This window comes from Neovison vison, chromosome 5, assembly GCF_020171115.1.
Source record: "Neovison vison isolate M4711 chromosome 5, ASM_NN_V1, whole genome shotgun sequence".
NCBI classification, from domain to species: domain Eukaryota; kingdom Metazoa; phylum Chordata; class Mammalia; order Carnivora; family Mustelidae; genus Neogale; species Neogale vison.
The window spans coordinates 166,614,343-166,640,142 of record NC_058095.1 but is presented as its reverse complement, the minus strand read 5'-3'; the positions used below and the strand labels follow the sequence as shown (position 1 = coordinate 166,640,142).

The following is a 25,800-nucleotide window of genomic DNA, read 5'->3' as shown; positions in this document are numbered from 1 at the left end:
ATTTCCAAATACTAAAAACCTATCAACCCCATTAATTCTAAACAACTTAGTTCAAATTAATTCTTTGAATCAGACATGCAAGCGCGACTGTTTTGCCGTCAATTTTGAAGCAAATACGTGTTATGGGGCATGAGGGCTCCTGACCGCAGCTCACACGGCTCACTGACTGGGGACAGAACTCCTCAGCAAGAACTAACCCCCCCCTCGAAATTCCTCCCGGGGCGACTGTCCCCCTGCAGGCTCAGCCCTCGAGGTCCAGCCATAGGACCCCAGCGACCTGCCGCCCAACAGCCCCTTGTGGCCAAGCCAGAACCCTGAATTTCCTGTGTCTCTTCGTCTCAGAGAACAGGATTCGGGGCTAAGGTCCTAGTAGAACACGCTATTGACTTCTCGGAACGTATTCTAGGTCTCAGTCAAAAAACTCAGAGGAAAGGCACTACTGCGTGTTTATTTTTATAAGGAGAGCGCATATTTATTGCTTAATTAAATTTATTTTTGAGAACTTGGCTCATCGTATTTACGAAACGATTTAGTCTAAAACCCTGGTTTAAAGGTTCTCAGCGGCAGAGCACCGATCTGACGACTAGGCGGGAGTTCTCCGCTGTGGTCAAGGCTTACACCCGCAGCAACGGCCGGAAGGTCAGGTCGCACACCACGGATCACGTGGGGAGGGAGCCCCCGCCGGCTGGAAGGTCCTGGCCGGTTCCCGCGAGGGAGGCCCCGGAGCGACGGGCGGGCCGAGCCCGGGCCGGCACATCAAGCACCTTCTGTTTTCAAGCGACCCTGACCGTACCGGAGCCTGACGAGCTCGGGAGAGGTCGCGTCCCCCCGAGACGGCTGCGCGACCGCAGGGGACCCCGCAGGCATCGGGAGGCAGAGAGGAGCGTCTCCGTGGACGCGGGGAGCCGCGCGTCGGACTGTCGGGGCGGCCGGAGGAAGGTCCCCGCGCCGAGCCCCGACGGCAGCCGGTCCCCGCGCGGCAGCGGACCCGGGAAGACCGGAGCGGAACGCGCTCCCGAAGCGAGGGCAGCGGGACGGACAGGCGGGGCCCGACGGACTGAACACAAGCGCGAACGGGAAACGCGGCGCAACGACGAGGACGTCGGAGGCCGCTGAGGCCGCCAAGCCCGGGAGTCCAAGCCCGGGAGCCCGCCGGGGTCGGCGCGGACGCGGCGGCGCCACGGGTGACCCTGACGCGGGACACGGGCCCGACCGCCCCAGCACCGCGCAGCGAACGGGATTTGGAATTTAGGAAAAATCCCCCAAGAAGCCCCACGGGTCTCCGCGGAGACGCGCCGAAGCGGGACTCGGGGGCTCGTCGCCGCCGGCCGGGCCAGGAGAGGCCGCGCCGCGCTCTCAGCTCGGCCGCGGGGACCCTCGGCGCCGCGCTCGCTCCGACGACGCCCTTCCTGCGGGCCGCCCCGCACCCGGCCGCGCTGCGGGAACCACGACTGCGCGGGAACCACGACTGCGCGCGCGGCCGCTTCCCGCTTCGCCGTCCGACCGCAGCCGGCGCCGCTCCGCTTCGGGGCCTTCAGCGGCCGGAGGCAGCGCACCAGCGACTCGGGGCCCGCGGACACGCGGACCACGGGAGCCGCGGGGGGGGGGGGGACACACGGACGTGCACGCGCACGGACACATGCACACGGGCACGCCCACGCACGCACGGGGACACGCGCACGCACGCGGACACATGCACACGGGCACTCATGCACACCCACGGACACGCCCACACATGCACACGGGCACTCATGCACACACACGGACACGCCCACGCACGCACGCGGACACGCGCACGCACCAGCCCCCCACACCCCCGTCCCGGGCACCGGGCTAAGCGCGCTTCTCCCGTCACCCGCCGGCCCCGGGCCGCTCCGCCAGGCGCGCCCCCGCCCGCACGTTCTGGACGACCGACCGCCGCGCGCAGGGCCGGGGTCGCGCGCACCTGGAGTGGGAGCCGGCTCCGGCCTGGAGGAGGGTGGGCATGCCGGCGATGAAGAGCCCCAGCTGCACGTCCTGCACCACGAGCATCCCGAGCAGCACCGCGCCGTAGTCCGCGTCGCCTGCCGGGCGGAAAGCCACCGGAGCACAGGGTTAGAGCGAGCGCGGCCCGAGCCCCAACGCGTCACGCCGCGCACAGCTGGGGAATCGTGCAGAGCAAACACCCACACGTCGGACCACGTCCTGGTGAAGGAGACACATAGTCCGGCTCACAGGGCTCTTACATCATCACAGCAAAAACCATCGCCCGAAGAAGGCGTGGACACAGAACGGGACGGGCCCGATGGCCAGGGCCACCATGCGTCCCCAGAGCGCGGGCAGCAGCCGTCCCGGCTCCCCGAAGCCATGCCGGGGACCGGGCCTCGCCCTCCTGCCCGCACCTCCAGCCCGCTCTCGGCAGCACCCCCGGCCCTGTCCCTGAGACGAAGGCGGCTCTGCTAGGAACACCGGCTCACCAGGTGGACGACGAGAAAGGCCGCGGCCAGGGCCTGAAGGGACTCCGTCGCTCCTCTGCAAAGACGACGGGACACGGGTACCATTTTCCCCAACCTAAGGTGTCACAGGGGCCTCCGACATCTCCAGACTCAACCAGCAGTTCTGGCTTTGGACCCAACTTTTTGTTTCTTTTTTTTTAAAGATTTTATTTGTTTGAGAAAACAAGTGAGCAGGAAAGCACAAGTTGGGGGACAGCAGGGGCAGAGGGAGAAGCAGGCTCCTTACTGGACAGGAAGCCTGACGTGGGGCTCAATCCCAGGACCCCAGGACCAAAACCAGAGCCAAAGGAAGACACTTAACTGGCTGCGCCACCCAGGCCAGACACCCCTGGACCAATCTTTTAAAATGTATTTCTAAGAGGGGCGCCTGGGTGGCTCAGTGGGTTAAGCCGCTGCCTTCAGCTCCGGTCATGGTCCCAGGGTCCTGGGATCGAGCCTCACATCAGGCTCTCTGCTCCAGGGGAGCCTGCTTCCTCCTTTCTCTCTACCTGCCTTTCTACCTGCTTGTGATCTCTGTCAAATAAATAAACAAAATCTTTTTTAAAAAATTAATTAATTAGGGACGCCTGGGTGGCTCAGTTGGTTAAGCAGCTGCGTTCGGCTCAGGTCATGATCCCAGCGGCCTGGGATCGAGTCCCACATCGGGCTCCTTGCTCAGCAGGGAGCCTGCTTCTCCCTCTGCCTCTGCCTGCCATTCTGTCTGCCTGTGCTCGCTCTCTCCCCCTCTCTCTCTCTGATAAGTTAAAAAAAAAAAATTTTTTTTAAAAAAATTAATTAATTAAAATGAAACTGCCAGAGACGGTGCCTGGTGGCTCAGTCGCCAACTGCCTGGCTTCATGTTGGGTCGGGATCCTGGGTTCCTGGGATCGAGCCCCGCATCGGGCTCCCTGCTCAGCGGGAAGCCTGCTTCTCCCTCTCCCACGCCCCCTGCTTGTGCTCCCTCTCTCGCTGTGTCTCTGTCAAATAAATAAAATCTTCAAAAAAATGAAAAATAAAAAAGTAAAACTGCTAGAGAATACAGCAGTTTGCCCGTTCCCGGTCGATGGGCACTGGGGCTTCCGGTCTTCCCACTCTGCAAGCGCGCTGTGCGGACACTCCGGCACTCTCAGGAGCGCCCCCTCCCCTTGCCCTGTGCTCACGAGGAGATTCCCCTTTCGTCGCTGCTCCCAGCCGCCCCCCGGCCTGGTGTCCTGCCCTGTCCATTCTACTCCCACAGACAAGCATGGTCCGCCTGGGCAAGGGGACAGCGAGGTCACAGTGTGGGGGTCTCTTGCAGGCCAGTGTTTCCCAGGGGAGGCCTCTGAGTCCCTGCAGCATGGGGCTGGTAGCAAGTCTCATTCCGGAGATAGGGACCAAAAGTCACCATTGCCACATCTTCTGTGTCACTTTTCATCATGATCAAGCTGCTACCATGACCTCTGGCTGCCTGACCCTTCATGATGGGCGTGGAAGGCTGGAGCTACCTACTGACTCCTTAGGGGTCCGGGCCCCACTATCCAATGGACTAGCCCGAACCCTTAAGAAGTGGAAAAGGAGAATCTGAGCAACACCACACCCACATGTGAAGACACGGGGCGTCACCCTTGGGCACGAACCTCCTTCTGCTCTCAGGGTGCATCTCTGAGGACACAGCTTCACACAATTTCAAACTTTCCGTAAATTACATCAGACGAGACATCTTCTGTATTTTGTATTTCTTCCTTGACAGCATAACAATTAATTCATTTTTACATCTACAGTACTCCAGTTTATATGAGCACACCATATTCTAACTACCCTTTGTGTGACTAAACACTCAGATTCAATTTTTACTATCAAAAATCATTATTTTGGGGGCGCCTGGGGGGCTCAGTTGGTTAAGTGCCTGCCAATGGCTCTGGTCATGATCCCAGAGTCCTGGGATGGAGTCCCACGTCCTGGTGGGGGCTCCCCACTCAGCAGGCAGCTGGTTCTCTCTGTCTCTCCCTCTGCTCTCCCTCACTTTTAATAAAATCTTTAAAAAAAATTGTTTTGAATATTCTTTCACATGTGAAGAGCTTTCTAGGACGTGTTTCTAGAAACAGAAACTTTTGTTTGTGGAAGTGTTCCCCAAAGCACTGACCCAGCTCACACTCTCACTGACCGTGTGAGGGCCCGCACTCCTGCCGACACAGGACACACGGTCGGGGGGGCTCCGGGCCGGCACACGCGCGTTCCCCAGTCGCAGCTGAGTCCTTCTTCACCTCTATTCATGACGCACACCTTCTCCTCCCCGAGTTCGCAGCCAGGATATCGGCCCATTCTCCATTTGGGTGTCCTTTTGTTCGGATGACTGTTGAAGCTCCTGATGCGTCCGAAGCATTGCTTCCCTGTACCCTTACATACGTAGCAACTGTCTCCTCTTAGTCCGCAGCTTCTAAAAAATGCCTTTTTAGTAGAAGTTTTGCAAGGTTCCATGTGTTCAGGTCTATCGACATTCTTTCTTTTGGATTCTGCATCTTGAGTTCAGCAATCCTTTCCACCCTGAGGTCACAGGGCAGTGGCTCTGAAGTTCTGCCCTGCACATTGAGGGGTTAAACCCACATCAAGCTGGTCTGGTGTTCGGCTCAAGGGAGGGCTCTGATTCTCTTCGTCCTTGCGCACAAAGAACTCCGACCCACCCAGCCGCCCACACGCTCCCCGCGCATGTGCGCATCTGGCTGCCCATCCCCCTCCTGCCCCATCTGGCCTGGGCACAGGGAGCTGCCCGAGTGCAGGGACAGGACCTCAGGGATTGTCATCCGCTGCACAAGCCTCACACTTCAAACTAGTATTGGCTATTCTTCGCCTTTGCTCTTAATAAATAAACTGTAGGCTCAGCTCACCAAGTTTCAAGAAAAAACCTGCCAGATTTTTTACTGAGGTAGATGGGAATTTATAAATTTGGGAGTAGCAAGGTCTTTATGCATTAAGTCTTCTCATCATGAGCACAGGCTCTCCAGTAATATTTGGTACTTTTGTCCTCAAAGGTCACACACACACACCTTCTCAGAGATTTATTCCCAAGTTATTTTTCGTGGCCATTATAAGTCAAAGCTTTTCTTCCCCCAAATGACATTTTCTACCGGCCCTGTAGGTACTGCGTGTTAGCCTGTGAGCTTAATTATAAACATCCACAAAGCCCAAGTCTGTCAGTATGTCCACCAGCCTCCCAATCCTGCAACCCTGTTCCCACAGCTCAGAGCTCCAGGCCGGCCTTCTACAAAGTGAGAAAGCCTGCCTCCTGACAGCCCCTACATAAAACAGAGGAGGCTCGCTCTGGAGGAGGTGAACAAAATCTGCGAGCCCGGAAACACGCGTGACTGTGCTCCTCTGCCTTCCTTGCCCGGCGCTCAGTGCAGGGAGGGACGGGCCGCCACGCCCTGGAGCCTGTGCGTGTCTGAGACGACGTCCCTGCCACCGGCTCCTCGGTGACAGCTCTGATGGGCATGACCACCGGGCATGGAGGAGGTGTGCGGGTCACCTGCGTTCTTGGGCGGGCGTCAAGCCCTCCCCCTTGGTCCCTGGAGCTCTGCTGTTGTACTGGAACGTGCCAAGAGCACATTTATCCAACTGTTTCCTGCTCGGTGCTGGAGCGTGACGTTCAAGGTCCCACAGCTCCCCGAGTCTGAGCACTGATGGCGGTTTCCTCCTCTCCGTGCTTCCTGGACCGCTACCGGATCCGTCCTGAGCCTCTCAGCGCTTCTCCCCGCCTCATCTCGTGGCTTTCTTTTCTACGTCTTCTGCCCACACTGTGTCCTGTCTTTGTGCGAACTGAATAGGTGCGACTCCTTCCCTTACGTCTGCCTCCAGCATGCTCAGCTTGCAGGGTTAGGAGACCTGACCGCATCCTAACTCCGGCTGTCACGGGTCTCTCCTAGCTGGCGACGGCCTCACACACACCGGCACCCGGCGCGTGGGCCCTGATGCAAGTTGTTTTCATCCTCCTACTTCACCGCGACGGCCCCCTTCACCTCTGTCACATGGGTCTTATGAGGGGTGGTCCTAATCACGGGGCTACGGGGACACTGGGGCCTACGCAGACGAGACCACCAACTAGTCCAGTTGCAAGCCAGGAGGCTGTGTCCATGACCCGCTGGCTCACGAAGCAGCAGCAGACACGAGACTATGCATGTTTCCCAGCCTCCGGTGCAAATCCCCCGGCGTCAGGCAGCGGGGTGCTGTGTGTGGCCGCAGGTGACCAGGAGCCCGCGGCCCCCAACCAATTCCGTGTACGGTGAGGTGGGTCTTACCCGAGAAGCCAGCCCCACAGCTCTGGCTTTCCCTTTTCTTATTTCCCTCTCATTGCTCTGTTGGTGCAGGCACATATCAGTGTAAAATAACTAGCACATTTTAACTGTTTTGTTTTTTTTTTTACTTTTACAAAACAAAACCAGTGAACGTCACCGTAACGAGTTCACATGATGTACAAAACGGCGGTGCGGCTGAAGCCAGGCTGTGCCGCCCTGAGACAAGCTGGAACGTTCACCCTCAGCTTCTGGGCCGGTCTGGTTTCACCACGTCCAGTAACCATCAGAGACCAGTGTCTTACGCACGGAGCCGAAGCTGGTGCCTTCGGCCACCGCTGTCACAGAAACGCCTGAGCCCCGAGGCCCGGCAGGACCAGCACGAGGCATGATGTCCGAGAGCCGCTGTTTCAGGCTGCAGGTCCCACACACGCATGGCGACCCCACGGAGCGCAGCACTGACCCGGCGTGGGTTCGGCTCGGCTGCGGCACGCTCGCCTCCTAAACCACGGATTTTCATTTTCCGACATGGATTTGTTTCTCTTGACCGTGGTCCTCAGACTATCCTAAATGGACAAGCACGGAAATGCCGCCTTCTCAGTCCAGTGGAGACTGGAAAAGCTGAACACCATGACTGCCAGGAGAGCCCCTCGACAGGGCAGAGCTAGGACTCTAGGCCTACGGGCTAGGCCTCCGGAGTGAATCCGAGGCAATGACCCACCGGGTGCTCCGCGCATACTTACAGCCTGGCCCTACCTACCTTCTTTCTCGCCCCGGGCACTGCCCACGAGGAATCTGGACACCAGCGGGGTGCTGGACAAGGACAAGCAAGTCGAGACGAAGACGCTCTGGGTGGGTCTGATCTGCAGCAGGTGTCCCCAGAACAAGCCGAACGCGATCATCAACAGCGTCATGTAACACGGTCCCTGGAAGGCGATCTTCCACACCTGGAAGAGAACACGTCCGTTTACACACGTTTAGTGACGACGTGCAAAGCACACACGCGCTGCCTGGCCACGGGCCTCGGCTGTTCAGGGAGGGGCTCTGCCCTAAACACATCATCAGCCCAATACCCAAAGTCACGATCTGAACAGTAAAAACACTGGCCACTCCTGTCGGCTTCCCGACTGCTCAGTGCTGTCACAGGACGAAACACACGCCTCCCTCCGTGTGATGCGTGTCTGTGCACATATCACCTCACCCTCTCAGCACGTCGCCACGTGGACAGCACCACCTCCCCCTCCCTGGATGGGAACACGAGTCCCATGGAAGCAGCTCGGCTCAGGACCCCAACACTGCCGAGTACCTCGGTGTTCTCCTAGCGCTGTGTTAGACAGGATGGAAACTGTGGGAGCAATCAGGTTTGAGTCAAACTCTCGGGTTTTCAGCTGTGGGAGGAGACACAGTAATAAAGGCGATCTGACACTGACGCCAACAGGAACGGTAAATACTGACAAAGTCATCGTCCGGAAACCCATGCTATCCTACTGGAAAGCACCTGCTCACTTCCTTCTCGCCGCACACCCTCTCAAGCACTCCCGCACCCAGACCCTCGGGCAAGGGCACAAGGGGGCCCGGAAGAGGGGCAGAGGGGCTCAGCACAGAGGCTCTGAAGCCAACGCCCGAGACCCCACGGGCTGGCCAGCCTCGTCTGTGTGAACACACTGTTCCCCTTTTGGGGATCTGAAAGATGTGGCCTTGTCCTCCGCTGCTCTGCTTCCTGACAAGAAGCCGCACTCCCTCAAAATCGCAGCACCATCTCTGGGAATCAGCGCAGCCGGGAGGCTCTTCCTGAGGCTGGGCACGGACCTCCTACCACGGCTCTTCCCACGGCCGCAACCGGCAGCCTGCTTGTCCGCCACAGATTCCAACTTCCTGAACGAACTGTAAGAGCCTCCTGGCACCGTCGAGCCCAAGTCAAATGGCGGGAGACTGACGGAGGCATAAGAACTGGGACTCAGCCCTGAGCACAGAGCCGATCAGCTCTCTGCCATGTGGTTCTGGCCAACCCAGAGAACGCTTAGCCCCTGAGGCTGCCTCTCCAAGGTCCGGGTGCCACACTCCCTACTTCCTGCCCCTGGCAGTGGTGATCGCTGTCCCGGCTAATGGCCTCCCAACAGCTCTCCCCCTTCCTATCTCAGCCAGGAGCGGTGGGACGGCCCAGGCGCACCTGCAGAGCTAGCCACAGCTCCTGGGGAGGCTGGCGTGCTGGTTTGTAAGATTTCCAAGTTGTTGTTTTTTGAGAGAGACGGAGCTAGCGAGAGACAGCATGAGTGGGAAGGAGGGGGAGAAGCCGACTCCCCACTGAGAAGGGAACCCAACGCGGGACTCTGTCTCACGACCCCGGGATCGTGCCCTGAGCCGAAGGCAGCCGGAGCCGACGGAGCCCCCAGGTGCCCCACGCTCCCAGTTTCAGGCAGCCCCCCGTAAGTGGCGGGGCTATTCCTGCCTGCAGTGGAGCTGGAGCTCAGGCTTGACTCTGTCCCGGCCAGCCAGCTGGCTGCGCACCTGGGGGAGGGAATCGTCTCTACCCTGGTCGTCCGTCTGCAGTCGAAGGCTGGGCTGGTGATTTCTGAGGTCACTACCACACTTCGGTCCAGAGGATGGGTATCCGTCTGCCCAAGAAGCACGGTGAGCAGGGACTGTGGGAAATGTGGGCAGTGCCCGTAGAGGACTCCTGCTCTACACAGAGCATCTGGACCACCCTGCGCTCCCAGAAACACAGGCCCTCAGGCCACATGTATCGGAGCTGGTGACTCCGCAGGGTCCCCAGGCGACTCCCCGAGCCCGAGTCGGCGTAGCGCCCTCCCCGCACATCTGCAGACACACCCCCCCCGAGCTCCGTTTTCATGTCTCTGACCACAACCCACACATGCTTCTGAAATCCCAAGAGAGGAGGCCCGCAAAGCAGGGCCACACAGCTGTGCACACGGCCTCACACCCAGCAGCCACCAGCATCTGGAACAAGGGCCGACAGAGGGGACAGATACGGAGGAAAAAGGGAGAAGGCGCGGCTCGCACACAGAGACGGAACGGCCGGCGTGGGAGACAGACGTGGGGAGCAGCACGCTGAAAGCCGAGCCAGCGGGAAGGGAGCCAGGACACGGCCAGGCAGGGACGCAGACACTTGACCGGCCACGCGGTCAGGAGACAAAGACCGCAGCTTTGCTCAGCGCCAACCACGAAGACGTTCCCAGGCCTCGGTGCTTGCAACAGCTTCGAATCAGACTTTCAGATGGTTTCACAGGAGACCTAAGGGGGCCTTCCAGCAGTTCTTTCAAAAACCCACTGAACGATTTTGCACCCTGACAGGGCACTTGGGTGACCTGAGACCGTGCCGGCTCCCTCAGGCTGCCCTGGAGCTACGCCCGTGACTTCCTCTGCAGAACAGGAAAGGCAAACGAACGGGTCACTTGACAGTGTCCTTTACTAGGCAGAGAGAAACCTGCGAGCCCGTTGCGGCGGCCGCCAAGCGGGGCTCCGTGGGAGAGGAGCCCTGGCTGCCCCAGACAAGGTCCCCACACAGGGGCGTGCCCTCCCACTTCTCACACCGCATCCCACCACGACCGGACGCTCCCACCTCTTCCTCCGGAGCCCTCCCCGGGGCGCCGGGCCCAGCGCGATGGTAAACCCGGCGCGCTGCCGAGGGCGTGCGGCTTCGGGCTGCGCCCAGCCAGGTCCGCGTGCCGCCGCAGATGGCTAACAGCAGACGCGCTCGTGGTGAAAGCCAGAAACTATGAAAACGGAGAGCCCGAACAAACGACCCTTTCAAACCCCTGACTGCGCAGGACACCGAAGTCCAAGGCCCGTGGTCCTGCGCGGAGACGGCCAGGCTCCGCCCCTCCGTCCCAAACCTCGGGAACCACAGTGTTCGCCACCAGCTGCTCTCGACCGCACACGCCGGAGCCGCAGAAGCCACGCGAGTGCCGAGCGAGGACGGCCAATAGGAGACCCTTCCTGCCCACGGAACCCCGGCTCCCTGCAGACCCAGCCGGTCCCCGCCAGGCCGCGGCCACACGACGCACCCGTCAATACAGCGGAGGGGGGGCCACCCACTGTCCTCGCAGCACCGCATCCGGGACGTCCGTGCGCAGGTCAAGCCAGCAGAGAAACGAGAGGTCAGAGAGGGACAGGATGAACCAAGGCTGACACGTTAATGCATGTTCCTTTGTACCGACAACGCTCAACCGTCTCCCGGCGACACACGTGGAAGCGTGGCCACTGCACCCGCTGCTGCTGGTCTTTCACAGAAACGCCACAATGTGGAGCCTGACACCTCGTGCGGGTTCACGTTTCCAGAAACTTGTGCTTGACTCTTTCCCCTGGACGGACAGGCGGCATTTGCACCAGCACGTTAAGGCTCCTCAGTCACCCTGCTGGGCCCGCCTGGCACGGGGTCCTCAGGCACTGCAGTGGCCTGCCGGCCCCTCTGTCCCCTCCCCCCGCCAGCTCCGCAGCGGGCTGCTTTCTTCCTCTGCGAGGGAGGAGCTTCTCATTAGCTCCCTTCCCCTCTCCGTCCTGGCGGCCCCCGGAGCTCAGAGCCAACGCGCTTCCCGGTTTTCACGTTTCCACACACGCCCGGTCCCAGTGGCAACCGGCCTTACAGGCACTGGCACTTTACAGGGACAGAAGGACAGAATCACAGTTTGCCACTCGTTTAGGAATTGAAGAGCTTTTTCTAGGGTCACACACTGAACATCTGATGCTTGTGACAGTTCAGCCTCGAGCAGTGTCTGACCTTTTTGGAGGGACCCCATTATGTAATCTCAAACACATCACTTCTCAGGCTGTTTATGAAATCAGCCAAACGGAAGCTAATTTTTTTTTAAGATTTTATTTATTTATTTGACACACAGAGATCATAAGCAGGCGGAGAGGCAGGCAGAGAGAGAGGGGGAAGCAGGTTCCCTGCTGAGCAGAGAGCCCGATGTGGGGCTCGATCCCAAGACCCTGAGATCATGACCTGAGCCGAAGGCAGAGGCTTAACCCACTGAACCACCCAGGCGCCCCACAGAAGCTAATTTTTATGCATTTAATTTTCACCTCTTCTAGCATTTTTTTATCTTTCTGAATAGTATCAAACTAAAACCTATCCTAAAATGTTTAATTTCAGGGGCGCCCCGGTGCATCAGTTGGTCAACCATCTGCCTTCGGCTCGGGTCAGGATCCCAGGGTCCTGGGATCAAGCCCCCACTCGGGCTCTCTGCTCAGCGGGGAGCCTGCTTCTCCCTCTCCCTTGGCTGCTCCCCCTGCTTGTGCCCTTTCTCTCTTTGTGTCAAAATAAAATAAAGTCTCTAAAAAAAAGAATTTAATTTGATAACCCAATCATGAACCCACACTGAAAGGAAACAAACTGAAACCATACGATGATTAAACTGGGGGCAACGTCACAGCTTGATGAAGCCCTTACCTTTCTCAGCCTTTCCGGGGAGAACTCCAGGCCAACGAGGAACAGAGTAAAGAACACACCGACCTCTCCCAAGGTCTCCACCTGCACAACAGACTGCAAACACAATGGTAAAGCCACACAATCTGATGTATGCGTCATAGAATAATCTGATGCTAACACAGCCAGTGGGACCACCCCTACAAAGCACAGTGTGTTTTTTATTTTTATTTATTTTTTTAAGATTTTATTTATTTGACAGAGAGAGAAAGATCACAAGCAGGCAGAGAGGCAGGCAGAGAGAGAGGAGGAAGCAGGCTCCCCGCTAAGCAGAGAGCCTGATGTGGGGCTCGATCCCAGGACCCTGAGATCATGACCTGAGCCAGAGGCTTTAACCTACTTAGCCACCCAGGTGCCCCACACAGCACGTTTTTTAAACCAACTCTGAGTGTGCTCCGTGCCCGAGATGACCTGACCTTCCTGACTGCACTGTGCTTTTCCATTTCCTCGACTAGGGGAAAGACTCTATCTTTTTTCCTAGGAACTGGCTCATGAATCACCTGTTTCCAGGTTCAGGAGCCGCGGCTGCTCTCTTCATTTCTGCCTGCCTTCGCTCTCCCTGGAGGGTGGTGCGGCACCGAGCCCCAAGGGCCTGCTCGCACGCGCCTCTGCACACGACTACGTGTACTTCCTTTCCCCTGGGCGCCACAGCTGGCCACGTCCCACAGGTTTCGAGATACCGTGTTCCTGTGTTCCGTGTTTGTTCTGGTTTTCCATTTGCGATTTGCTTTCTATGCCGACATGTGGTAGCAGAGAATGTTTTCCTCCCTGCTCCACTTGACACCACCTACATCCCTTACGCCGGTGGTTTCCGGTAGAGCCACGAACCGGACGTCTGAAGCAAAGCACAGGCCTCCCCGCATGTACACGCACCCTGAGCCACTGCGCAAGGACACGCACACCACGCGTACGCCAGCCACGGACAGGACGCGCCCCATCCTCTCTTCCGCTGCCGTCTCTCTCCTTTCTCTTTAACCTTTCTTACTCGTTTTCACCAAATCCTGCTTATGGTGCACTTTTCCTGACACCACCAGAAACTTGTATCTTTCGGTAGGGAAGCTGATTTCACTTCTACTCATCGTGACAACAGATTTCTGCTCCCACTCCTTCGTCTTCTGGCTTTTCCTTACTGCTTTTACTTTTCCTTCCTTTTTAAAACAAAGCTGTAACCTATGGCTTCAGACTAACACACTTAAACCTGTTCTTCTACCCATAATGAGCACAAGCTTATCAACTTCCTACTAGGAAAAGACAAACATTTGGCACCATCACACTTCCGTGAACCGCCTCCCACTTCTGGCTGGTACGCCCCGGGTTTCCCCTTGGTCTACTGTAATGACAGTTTCCCAAAGTACAGCACATTTGTTAGGAACTGTAATATTTGTAGCTTCCAATTGTAGCCTTACTTAGGCTTTACTTATCATTTAGCCTTAATTCTTACAAGCAATCATTGCTATGAAGAAAAAATTAAAAGAAATGCATTTGTATTTGCTTTCACTTGTAAATACTCTGAAAGGGAGGGATAGGACAAGGGCAGGAAGAGATTTTTCATCTACAAATAATTTTTTTTTTTTTACGCACACCATTTTGTTCTCAAACACATGGAGATTACCTATTTAGAAAACTGAATTAAAACCATTCTTTCCAGGGGCGCCCGGCTGGCTCAGTCAGCTGAGTGTCCGACTCTTGGTTTTAGCTCAAGTCACCATCTCAGGCTCAGTCACGATCTCACTGATCGGGCTCTGCACTCAGTGGAAAGTCAGCTTTTCTCCCTCGGCCGCTGCCCCCACTACTCCTCGGTGCCCTCTCTAATACAGAAATCTTTTTTTTTTTTAAAGATTTTATTTATTTATTTGACACACAGAGAGAGAGAGAGACATCACAAGTAGGCAGAGAGGCTGGCGGGAAGCAGGCTCCCCACTGAGCAGGGAGGGAGTCTGATGCGAGGCTCGATCCCAGGACCCTGCGATCATGACCTGAGCCTAAGGCAGAGGCTTAACCCACTGAGCCACCCAGGCGCCCCTCTAATATACAAATCTTAAAAAACAAACAAACAAACTCAAAACCATTCTTCCCACAGGCCACCCTGCCACGCTAAGCCCAGGCCCCGAGTACCTGCCATGAAGGTCCTGGGCTTTGAGCCCGAGCACAGCCCCCATCCCCCTGCCAATGAGACCCACTGTTAAGATTACTTGGGGATGAGGACTTTTTTCACTGTTTCTTCTGTTTCACTTTTTTCTTCTGTTGTCCGGTCTAGAGAAGCTGCAGCACACCTGCCCGGCGGGGTGTGTCCATTAGCCGCAGGGGACAGGCCACTAGTGGAATGTCCACACCTCTCCCTGCCTGCCTGCCCCTGTGCTCCTCCTGAGGGCTCTGCCCACTCCTCACCACCCCGTACGCTCCTTCCGTGTGGGACACACGACATTCCTTCTGGGCATTCTCTGTTCCTTTTGTGTGAACTGTGTGTATCTAGACAGCACACTCGGGAGTCCACAGAGTGCCGGCGACAGGGCTGAAGCTCACAGCCTCTGCCGCAACAGCCTCTGCTACCACAGCCTCTGCTGCAACAGCCTGTGCCTCAACAGCCTCTGCTACCACAGCCTCTGCCACCACAGCCTCTGCTGCAGCCTCAGCAACAGCCGCCTCTGCCCCAGCACTCAGTCTCCCGGGGTTCTCACAACACCCCACATTTCGGCTTGTTAATTTGTCATTACTGTACCAGCTTCACCATATGGTACAGATATTTGAATTACGTATTGAATCCAGCATTTTGAGTTGTTTTCAGTGTCTGAATGATATAATTCATACTATTACTGGACACGGAAATTCTGAAACTAATAAAATTTAAAGACCTGTAACAGGATTTTTTCTCTAGTCAAGTCATCCATTCACTAATGAACAAAATTACTTCCTTATGGTTTAGAAATTCTCATGGAACTATTTTACAGAGCATCTTCTTCAACATGGTTTATAAGAAACTATCTTTATTAATTCAAGTTCAAAACGTCAAAACCCTTTAGTCCACGCTTCTTCGGTGTTCTGTTAAAGGACAGTACAACAGTTAGATTCTGCTCTTACCTTAATACTGTTCAGTCCCGAAGGCCCCAGAAGTACACCACAAATGATATAACCGAACATCGTAGGCAGCCCTATTGTTGTGCACAGCCAGCCACAAGGTAAAGACAGCATTCCTATGGTAACGATGTCCTGGAGGGGAAGAAACCAAAAACAGACACAGACACTTGAGATCATCGTGGGCGGGACAAGAGGGGCTGGCGGCAGAGAAAGCAGGCGACCTGCGGAGCGGGCCCCTCCCAGTCTCCGCGGGCGGCAACGAAGGCAGGTGACAGCTGGGCGGACTTTCCAGGTTCGAGCCCCCCACACCCAGGAGTCAGCCACTCCCAGCACTCCTTGGGGGTCGCGGACCTTCCTCTCAGTGGGTGCTGCCGTCCTCCTGAAGAGCAGCACAAATCCGGCACCTGCGAGGCCGCCGGAGACCCAGCGGGGTGTCCGGAGCCCAGCAGCCTTCCCTGGGCAGACTGCCCCGGTCACTCCTAACCTGCTACCCTCGCTGGGCCAAGGCCAAGCGGTGCTCTCCACCCGCAGCACTGTCAGCTGCAGATCTTCCCACAAGCCCGTAGCTTCTTTACCCCACCGGCTGCCCCAGAGGGCGCCGACGCGCATCCAGCTCAGTCTCCAAGGCCTGTCACCTCGGGGGGGCCGGACCTCGTCCCGCACCCACGTCTCCACGAAGCCGCCCACAAGGCCGGAGCCGACGCCTCTTGGCCTCACCCCGTGCTCCCTCTCCCATCAGAGTAGCTCCTGACTTCACAGACTCCCAAATTCCCAAAAGAAAACTAATTTTCCCCTTAAATATGAAAATGCCTTATTCTCTTATTCTTTTGGGAAAAAAATAAAGATGCAGAGAAAGTGCTTCAAGTCACAGAAACACGGACGCCAGTGAACTGTCTGTGGGGAGGAAGGTCGCGCGTCCTATTGTGACCCTCGGGAATAAAGCTCCGCCGGACGCCGCGCGAACACCAGGAAGCGGGCAAGGGGCAGTGGGGCTCCGAGAGGGAGAAGACAGACAGGCGACCTTTAGAAAGTGGTGATCTGCGCGTGGGATGGTGGCGTCCCTGGGTTTGGTCAGGATGTACCGGTTGTTCTGGGAGTCGATCAGCATGCTGAGACCCAAGTCCTCCTCCGCTTCCCGCTTTGTGAGGTTCTGCTTGGGATTAGCCTCTTCTTCCTCCACTCTGAGGACCGCCTCAAAGTTGACCCCTTTCACCTGCGAGAATAACCAACACTGTGTCACCGGCAACAAGGAAAGGGTCTCAACTTCTAGAGCAAAAACTCCACAGAGAAGTGACAGGAAACGTCTCCAGGGTTCCGTCGTGTGAGGAAACACGGGCACATGCTGGGGAACACGTGTGCGGAAAATTACTTCACGTACAGAGGTGATTTAAGGCTGGACGTGTTTAGGGTTTCTACGGCTTCCAGACACCTGCTCGACCCGACGCAGGGTACACCTGTACCAACAAACTCGCACGTGGTCCTCAGCCCCCTTCCTGGATGACGTGCCCACAACCCGCGTGACTTCCTACGTGCGGGGAGAAACAGGAGCACCTCGTGGGCGCTCTGCAGCCTCACCTAGCTCGGGGCAGCGAGGTCATTTTTAGGAAGCCACTAGATCCCCACAGGACAGGGCTGCAGGAGGGAAAGGGGCGAGAGGCTGAGCTCATCACAGGCCCACACGAGGCGGCTCGCAGTAAACCCCGATGTGGGGGCTCGGAGAGCGTCCGGCTGGGAGGAGGGAGCCGCCCCGGCGAGCGGGCGAGTGGCATCCACTCTTCACCCCTTAACACCTGGCTGTGCCTCAGCTGCGTCCGTCACAATGTCACCGTCACCCAGCAAAGAAACTGTTTTCCTGGGCTCTGGGAGCCCGAGGAGAGGGCTGTGGGACCCTCCTCAGCGAAAATCTGGAACCCGTGACGGACCTCTGAAATGGGGGAAGTGCTGGGCTGAGCCCTTGTCTGCAGGGTCTGCACAGACCCAAGGTGCCGGGGGCAGAAGTGCACTGGAGGGGCACGGCGGGGACAGCCCGATGGCCGGACACGAAGAGGTCCCTCAAGAAGACCCTCGCGACCCTCCGTGCCACGGCCGGCTCCCGCCCGGGGCGGGCTTCCCACCTGCTTTCCCACCGCACGCTTTTCAACGTCCTTCTCAGGACTCACAACCCATTTTTGGCATTAATGTCATTTTCCCCAGAGAATCCTCAACCTGTCACAGCAAGCGAGATGTCTGAGAGCCTGCGTCGGATGCGCTTCCTACTAGGACTGGACGGCTCCCTGGGCGGATCCGCACTGACACCTGACCGTCCCAGGGCAAGCTTTCTTGGGACCAGAGTCCCAGTCCCCCTGAAGGCAAAAGCGGGACAGAGACGAGCCACCGGTGGGGCACTGACAGAAACGCACGGCCAAGTCAAGGGTTCTCTAGCGGACTCCCACGTGACAAACCGGTCTCCTTCTGAGCCCGGCAGGTGTTCGGGTCCCGTCTTCACCTCCTGTCCACACCGCGACAGGCGCGCCGGCGAACTCAGCCGCACGCAGCCGAGCGGAGAGGGCTGCGACCCGGACCGCTACTCACTGACTTGTTGTCATCGAAAGCGTGTTCCTCTATTTCCTCCTCGAGGCGATCGGCGGCCTTTCTCACGTCCTCAAGGATTTCGTCAAGTATGGATAAGCTTCTGTTCTGATGCTGCATGTTTTTGAGAGCTTCGACCTGATGTTTTTCCGCTGCCAGAAGTTCCACATATTCTGTCTCCTCCTGTTTGTTGGTGAGAAATGAAATCTGGGTTTAAGAGAGAGGCCAGGCCGGGGGGGCCCTGGGTGGCTCAGTGGGTTAAGCCTCTGCTTTCGGCTCAGGTCGTGATCCCAGGGTTCTGGGATCGAGCCCCGCATCGGGCTCTCTGCTCAGTGCAGAGCCTGCTTCTCTCTCTCTCTGCCTGCCTCTCTGCCTGCTAATACCACACGCTTTCTATGAAAATGAAGTATTTCACATACCAATGGTCTCTGACTTAGGATGGCTGGACGTAAACTTCCTGACCTCTCGGTGGGTGAGTGACACACGATCAGTACAAACCGCACCTGGCATTCTGATGTGATCTTTCCCGGGCTAGCCACAGGCAGCGGGATCCTCTCCCATGATGCTGGGCCGTGGCATGGGGCCACAGCTGCCCACCGGCCAGCCACCACGCGGTGCCCAACAGCCACAGCGACAAGCACCGTGCGTTTCCACTCAGTACAGAACGCAACAGAGCACGTGACGTGCTCAGCGCGTCACTGTAGAGCGGGCGTCACGTCAGGTAACACTGCCACAGCTCTGGGCAGCTCGGGTGACTTAAATGCATTTCTGACCTGCTGTATTTTCAACTTGCGATGGGCTTACTGGACAAAACCCCATCATGAGTCAAGGAAGATCAGTATTTAAAGTGTCTGACATAACAAACAGCGTCAATAACGGCTAAAAAAATCATACAGAAATACCACAACCGATACAGCAATAGTTTCGTCTCTCTGTTTTAAAAATACACTTTGTCAAGGGGCGCCTGGGTGGCTCAGTGGGTTAAAGCCTCTGCCTCCAGCTCAGGTCATGGTCCCAGGATCCTGGGATCGAGCCCCACATGGGGCTCTCTGCTCAGCGGGGAGCCTGCTTTCTCCTCTCTCTCTGCCTGCCTCTCTGCCTGCTTGTGATCTCTGTCAAATAAATAAATAAATAAAAATCTTAAAAAAAAAATACACTTCGTCAAAATGCTGATTTCAAATGCACACACTGTTGGAAACGAACTTTCGTATTTGACTCTTCAGCAGACGGATACTAAAGGCAGCAACATTCACACTAAAAAGAATTGCCGTCAAACTCAGGATGTTGACTGTGGTTCCAGACGTATTTACTTCCACGTCGGTTCAGAGTCACTGCTTTAATCACCTGGGAATTTCCAGAACAGAGAAAAGCACCAGAACTACTCCTAGAAGTCCTGAAAGGGAGCTGTGCTAAGATGTCCCCCACAAGGCAGGGACACTTCCCGCACACGCTCTGCTGCGAACAGGGGCCCGAGCACCCACCGCCCTCTCCCCGGACCCCACTGGCCCTGCCCTCTGGCTCAGCGCGGCCGCACTGACCTTGATTGCGGCCTCTCGCAGCGCCTCCAGACGCTGCCTGCTGCTCTCCTTCATGTTCACGACGTCCCTGTAGTCCCCCTGCAGGGCTCTCTGGAGGCCGTGGATCGCCTGGAACACTGAGTTTTCGCTTTCGTTCAGCTCTTTTTGGAAAATTTCGAACGTGTGCACCTGAAACAGCTTCTCTTCATCTGACAGGCTGCTGTCTTTCTCCACCGCTCTGATCGCACTTTTCAGTTTGTTAAGAACCACAGTCTTTTGGCGAAGAAGCCCGGAGAGCTTCCTGCAACCGTCCAGGACCCACTGCTTCCTCTGCGTGCCGGCGGCTCCCCGGCCTCGGTGTAACCGGATGGCGTGCTTCGCCACCTGCCCATGTTCCGCAGCGCTGGCCGCCACACGGAGCAATGCAAGCAGCATCCACAAGTAACCTCCTTCCAGCACCTTCATGGTCCCGTTGTAGAGGACAGCGCCGCACGGTCTGAAGGCCTCCGCCAACGTGAGCTTGCATTTTACACACACATTTTCAGCTGAAGAAGAGATTTACTGTCACGTATAGTTGAACAATGACTCATTCCCACTGAGATCAGAGTTAAACCTATTAAATAATTGCATCCAGAAAGCTATCACTTTTTTGAAGAGGTTACTTTGCCCAGATAAACAATAATACCTGAACTACTATACCTGGACCTAACGGAACGCTGAACACTAAAGTACGGCGCCTGGTAAAGAACTGGGAGTCAAGGTTATGCCAAATTTAAGGCAATTTTTCTTTTTAGACAAGACTTAGCTTCACATACCTACTAAATCTACTGTGCGCAAAACACAAAACCCAACTCGACTTAAGAGGGTCCACATATTAAAGGCCAGAAAATAACCCTCAACTTCCACGACCTCAGATCTGTGAATCACCTGGAGGAAACACGCTCCACATTTCTGAATGAAACCCTCTGAGCTACTACTAGCTTACTCCAGCATACTGTTTTCTTACCAAAATCATTAGATATTTTGCTGAATTTCCAGTCACAGATGTCAAATGCAGAAAAAGAAAATCACAAAACACCATCACACCTGGATGGACAGGGCGTTACTAAACGTTCAAACATTCTCTATGATCCAAACGTAGGCTCCTTCTCTCCCTCTCCCGAGGAAGTGCCCAGGCACCCCGAGGGCACTGATCCTGGCAACGGAAGCACAGACAGGACCGACCGTGACAGGCGCAAGTTTCGCCACAGGCTGTGCCGTGGGCAGCAGTGGGTACCGCGGCGGTGCTTCCCGGTTACACCAGGAGGGCAGGGCTGTGTCCAGGGGAGCGAGTGATCAAGAAGCAGTGTCCGCAAGACCACCAAGAAGAAATCACCTCGGAGGTAGGAAAACGGAGACAAAGTAGGAAAAAGTAACAAACACAAGACAGGCCACGCAAGCTGCGCCCTAAAAAGCAACCACTGAAACCCGGTGACTAGAACACCAGGCACAAGTATTTGTTCAGAAGAGAAACAAGCCAAACCTGCCATTTACACAAGCCTCGCAGTTTAAACAAAACGAAGCAGAAGCATGAACGCATCGTTCATTGCAGCATCCCACGGGCCATCCCGCCCCGTGCCAGTCGCCTCCCTCCCTGGGGATCCGCCGACTCCAACACGCCACTGCACCTCAGTGTCACCGGGAACCCCAGCGCTCACTAGCATAATCTGCTTTCCCAGGCAAAACAGATCAGAGGCAGCCAAAACGAGACTGTGACGTTTCTGGAGGGAAAATTCCGGCGATACCAAGAAAGGACCGCCACGCCAAGGTGGAGACCAAACAGACCTTCTGAAAAACCAGCGCAAGAGCTCTGCAGAAACCGGCCTCCCGGGGGTTCGGTGAGGGCTGAGCCGGAAACACCACTACTGGAGGACGGGAGGGACACCTGCCCATCAAGTCACCGAAAAAAATTATATTCTGGCGCAGTACACTGGTCAGAAAGTCAGGAAACTTCTCAGTTTCAATACATTTTTGAACCCCTCAGCTCCTGAGGTCACATAAAGAATCACGTGCCTACAATAGTTCACTTCCTTCCAACGAGGCAGGATACAGGAGAACGTGCCATTAAGTCACCCAACTTTAGGTTACACTTTTAATGTAACTTTAAGTAAATGTCACCACCTTAAAAGTAAATAAGCGATTAGTCATAGTAATGCCTAGCAACGGACTTAATCTGTCATTTCAATGACTCATTTTACGGCTAAGCTTCTATGGTCCCAGGGGACAGAAAGAATTCAATCACTACTTCAGAAGCGCATGCTTTTTTAGAATTTTTCAGAACCAAGATAGAGATTTCCAAAGCTCATCAGTGTTTCCCATTTTCCCTGAGATCTAAGAAAGCGATTCTTGTATGGATTCAAACTGCAGGCAAATAACCGGCTGCACAGTTAATGAACGACGCGCTTCCACTCACCTCTGCTTCCCTCCCCAGACCAGTTCCTGAAGTTAAATAGTGTAACTCTACTCCACGACACGGGATGCGCTATTAATATTTATGAAAAATCATGGAGAATTTTAGTTGTGGTCATACAATATTTCAACCAAAACAAATCTGTATCATGAACATGGAACTGAAATTATTTCTAGACTCCGAAAACATAAATCACTCCTTCTTCATAAATTCAATTTCATCTAACTTTCAAACTCGGCTACCAAATCCTATGCACTACTACTAAACTGCTGCACGCTTTTTCGTGAGTAAATAATAAACATTTTTAGCTCCACTGTTTTATTATTACTACCTTCAAATTATTAAAGAGACACTTTGGATTTATTATGTTTTTATGATGAATTTCTAGAATTTCCATACCTTTTTTTTTAAGATTGTATTTATTTATCCGAGAGAGAGAGAGCGGGAGAGAGCACATGCAGGCACACGAGCAGGGGGAGCAGCAGAGGGGCAAGCAGACCCCGCACTGAGCATGGAGTCTGAAGCAGGGCTTGATCCCACGACCCTGAGATCATGACGGGAGCCGAAGGCAGACACTTCCCCAACCAAACCCCCCAGGCGTCCTAGAATTTCTATATCTTGATTCACTGATCCAAAGTCAGTGGATCTCAAGAGTGCATTGAGGACAGCCTGTCACACGGGCCCCACGATGCCTTTTAGACGACACTGTGGAATGACTCTGCGGAGGGGGAGAGCGGACAGGGGCTGTCAGGGGGCAGAGGGACCCTGTGGATGGAAATGGTCTGTGTCTTGGCAGCGCTGGTGGCCCCGGGAATCCAGGCGTGACAGAGTCACACAGATCTGAGCACACACGTGGGTGCACGCAGAGCGCGCCGTCTGCGTCGCTGGGAGGATCGGACCAAAGCCGTCCTCTACTTACACCAAAGGTTTTGTCAGGAGCTATCGCTGGGGAAATCTGGTGAAAGACCTACGGGACTTCTTTGTATTAGTTCTTATAACTGTATATATTATCTCAAAATAATTACCTCAAAGTAAAATTCTAAGAATTGAATGTAAAGGCTTACCATTTCCCACTAAACCCCCATCATGTTTAATGATCACCATTTATGCTGCAGAACAAGGAAAATGTATCGATGACCAGGAAACATCCTAAAGCAGATCAAAGGTTTTAAGATGCCTCTGCCGCAGTAAAACGCAAGGTCAGTCTTCGTTCAGAGCAACACCGGTATCAGTGCTGTGAACACGGCCCACCTCCAAAGGTTTCATTTACACATATTTCAACTTTAATTAAAATGTATCTCCACACCAAATCTCTAATGGGTTTGCTTGCTTGATGAATGCGGAACACGATTCCCAAAACTCATCTTAAAATTCATGATTACTTGATCAAGAACACAAATATTTAATAAGGAGCTATTTATTTAGGATAAAAAGGCAGAGGGAGGGGCACCTGGGTGGCTCAGTGGGTTAAACCTCTGCCTTCGGCTCAGGTCATGATCTCAGGGGCCTGGGATCGAGCCCCGCATCGGGCTCTCTGCTCAGCGGGGAGCCTGCTTCCCCCTCTCTCTCTGCCTGCCTCTCTGCCTACTTGTGATCTCTCTCTCTGTGTCAAATAAATAAATAAAATCTTTCAAAAAAAAAAAAAGGCAGAGGGATTCACCATTCAGCCCACTCAAAAAAATGGCTCAGTTGGTTGGACGACTGCCTTCGGCTCAGGGCGTGATCCTGGAGTCCCGGGATCGAGTCCCGCATCGGGCTCCCAGCTCCATGGGGAGTCTGCTTCGCTCTCTGACCTTCTCCTCGCTCATGCTCTCTCTCACTGTCTCTCTCTCTCAAATAAATAAATAAAATCTTTAAAAAAAAAAAAAAATCAAAAACAAGAAAAACTTCCAATATCTTTAGGGGTGCCTGGGTGGCTCAGCATCCAACGCTTGGTTCCGGCTTAGGTCACGATCTCACGGATGGTGGGACTGAGCCTGGTGTCAGGCTCCATGCTAAGCGGGGAGTCTGCTTCAGATTCTCTCCCTCCCTCCCCCTTGTCCCTCCCCCCAGCATGCACCACTCTCTCTCCAACAAATCTTCTTAGAAGTATTTCTGATGCCTTAGATTCACTGTCGTATGAAAGTCACTTTACTCTCATCCACTTGAAAATCTTCAGTAATTCGTAAATGTTACATCATTTATTGGATAAAGAGCTCAAAAGCAAAGCACAATAATGTTGTCTGAAACCAGCCTTTTTCAGAGCTAAGTCACCCAAGCTAAAGATTTCTCCCACGTGCCCCTAACTCTGGGCTCTAAGGGACTGCAGGTACGTCGAGGGACTATTTCCTCAGACATCGGATGTAAGACAGAGCCCCAGAGTCTGGAGGTTGCTGAAGTCCTTCTGGGGAATGGGGCTGGGGAGGCAGATGGGGAGGGGAACTCCTCTATTCTCTTCAATTTTCTACAAGGGTCTGAAACGTGAAAACCTCATAGCTCTGCCTCCCAGCCTCCTGCTCACATGCACCGCAGGGACCCACCTTCTCCAATTTTCCTGATCAAACTGCCGGGAAGAATCTCGTTCATTCACCGCAGCAGTACACCGCTGACTGTCAGGCCGAGGTCACCCCAGCCGGGCTCCAACACAGCCCTGCAGAGGAACCAGCCGCATCCAGTCCCCAGAACCAAGACCTGAGCGTGGGGCATACTGACCTGGTCCCACAGGCGGTGCCGGGAGCCACAGGAGGAGATCCCAGAGCACGCAGTGCAGGGCGGGCAAGGCGGGAGTCCAGTCGACCAGTCCCTACGCTCATTCGGCTTCTTCCGAAAGAGGAAAACATGAAGATCATTTGTAGGGAACGGTTTAACATCAGAATCTCTTTTCTTTCTTTCTAGAGATCATTTATTTATTTATTCCACACACACGGAGATCGCAAGCAGGCGGAGAGACAGGCAGAGGGAGGGGGGAAGCAGGGTCCCCGCCGAGCAGAGAGCCGCTCGCGGGGCTGGATCCCAGGACCCTGAGACCATGACGGAGCCACCCGGGCCCCCGACAGAACCTCTCTGTGATACCAGCGACACTTCCCGATGCAGCATGACCAGGCGCCGAGCAGGACAGGAAAGGTCCCGGAAAGGTCTCAGGGAGCAAACTCCCCGAGGCAAGCAGCCGCCGCGGTCCAGCTGGCGGCGAGCTCCGAGTGCCCACGGACTGGGCGGCGGAGGCCGGATGCTCACGCGACAGCGCGGACGGTCTCACGAGCACCACTTCCAGGCGCGCCCGTCGTCGGGGAACTCAGAGACTGCGTTAGAGGACGGAGGGAACGAAGGAAAACCCACCGCCAGGGCACGGTCACCGCGAAACCACCACCGCATTCCCTACTCCAACCGCGGACGCGCTACTTTCTAAAAAGCTGATGTACACGGGGGCGCCTGGGGGTCACGGTCTCAGGGTCCTGGGATGGAGCCCGCGTCGGGCTCTCTGCTCGGCGGGGAGCCGGCTTCCCCCCACCTCTGCCCGCCTCTCTGCCTGCTTGCGATGTCTCTGTCAACGAATACAATCTTTCAAAGAAATGATCAAAAACAAAAAACTAAAAAACAACAAGTCGGGGCCACAGAACGGCGCTCGGAACCCGGAAGACGCTCTGACCCCGAGGGCGACCCCACAAACCCTCGACGACGGGAGGCCGAGCCGGCGCACGACCCGGCAAGGACAGCGAGCGTCAGGGCCCGTCGCGCTCCGCGGGGCTCGGGTAACCCGGGCGCTACCCGGCGAGCCCCGAGGGCAGAGCCTCAGGAAGGCACCCGCGCTCCCTGGAGCCCGACGGCCGCTCCGGGTCGGGGGACGGGCCGCGCCGGCTCCCGCGGTGAGAGCCGGCCGGCGGGGGTCGCCGCCCTCCCCCCGCGATCGGGGGCCGCGGGGACGCACGGGGGGCTCCGGCTTCCGCGTCGCTGCCCCGCGGGGTCTGAGGCGGGAACCTGGGAGCCGAGCGGCGACCGCGGCGGCCGGCCCAGCTCCGCGCGCGACGCG

At 55.8% G+C, this 25,800-nt stretch overlaps 1 protein-coding gene across 3 annotated transcripts in view; it reads right to left on the bottom strand.

Annotated features, from left to right (window-relative positions):
* TMCO3 (transmembrane and coiled-coil domains 3) overlaps positions 1 to 25,800 on the bottom strand; it is a 38,328-nt gene that overhangs the window by 12,145 nt on the left and 383 nt on the right. For 2 of the 3 annotated variants that reach the window (XM_044250164.1, XM_044250166.1), the window contains exons 2-9: positions 24,486 to 24,593; positions 19,367 to 19,890; positions 17,832 to 18,011; positions 16,282 to 16,473; positions 15,264 to 15,392; positions 12,150 to 12,242; positions 7,500 to 7,686; positions 1,946 to 2,063 (exon numbers count right to left, since the gene is read on the bottom strand). In XM_044250164.1, coding sequence (XP_044106099.1) covers positions 1,946 to 2,063; positions 7,500 to 7,686; positions 12,150 to 12,242; positions 15,264 to 15,392; positions 16,282 to 16,473; positions 17,832 to 18,011; positions 19,367 to 19,810 — 1,343 coding nt within the window. In that variant the 5' untranslated portion in view covers positions 19,811 to 19,890; positions 24,486 to 24,593. The remainder of the gene's footprint in view (positions 1 to 1,945; positions 2,064 to 7,499; positions 7,687 to 12,149; positions 12,243 to 15,263; positions 15,393 to 16,281; positions 16,474 to 17,831; positions 18,012 to 19,366; positions 19,891 to 24,485; positions 24,594 to 25,800) is intronic. The other variant, XM_044250165.1, reaches the window with a different exon arrangement.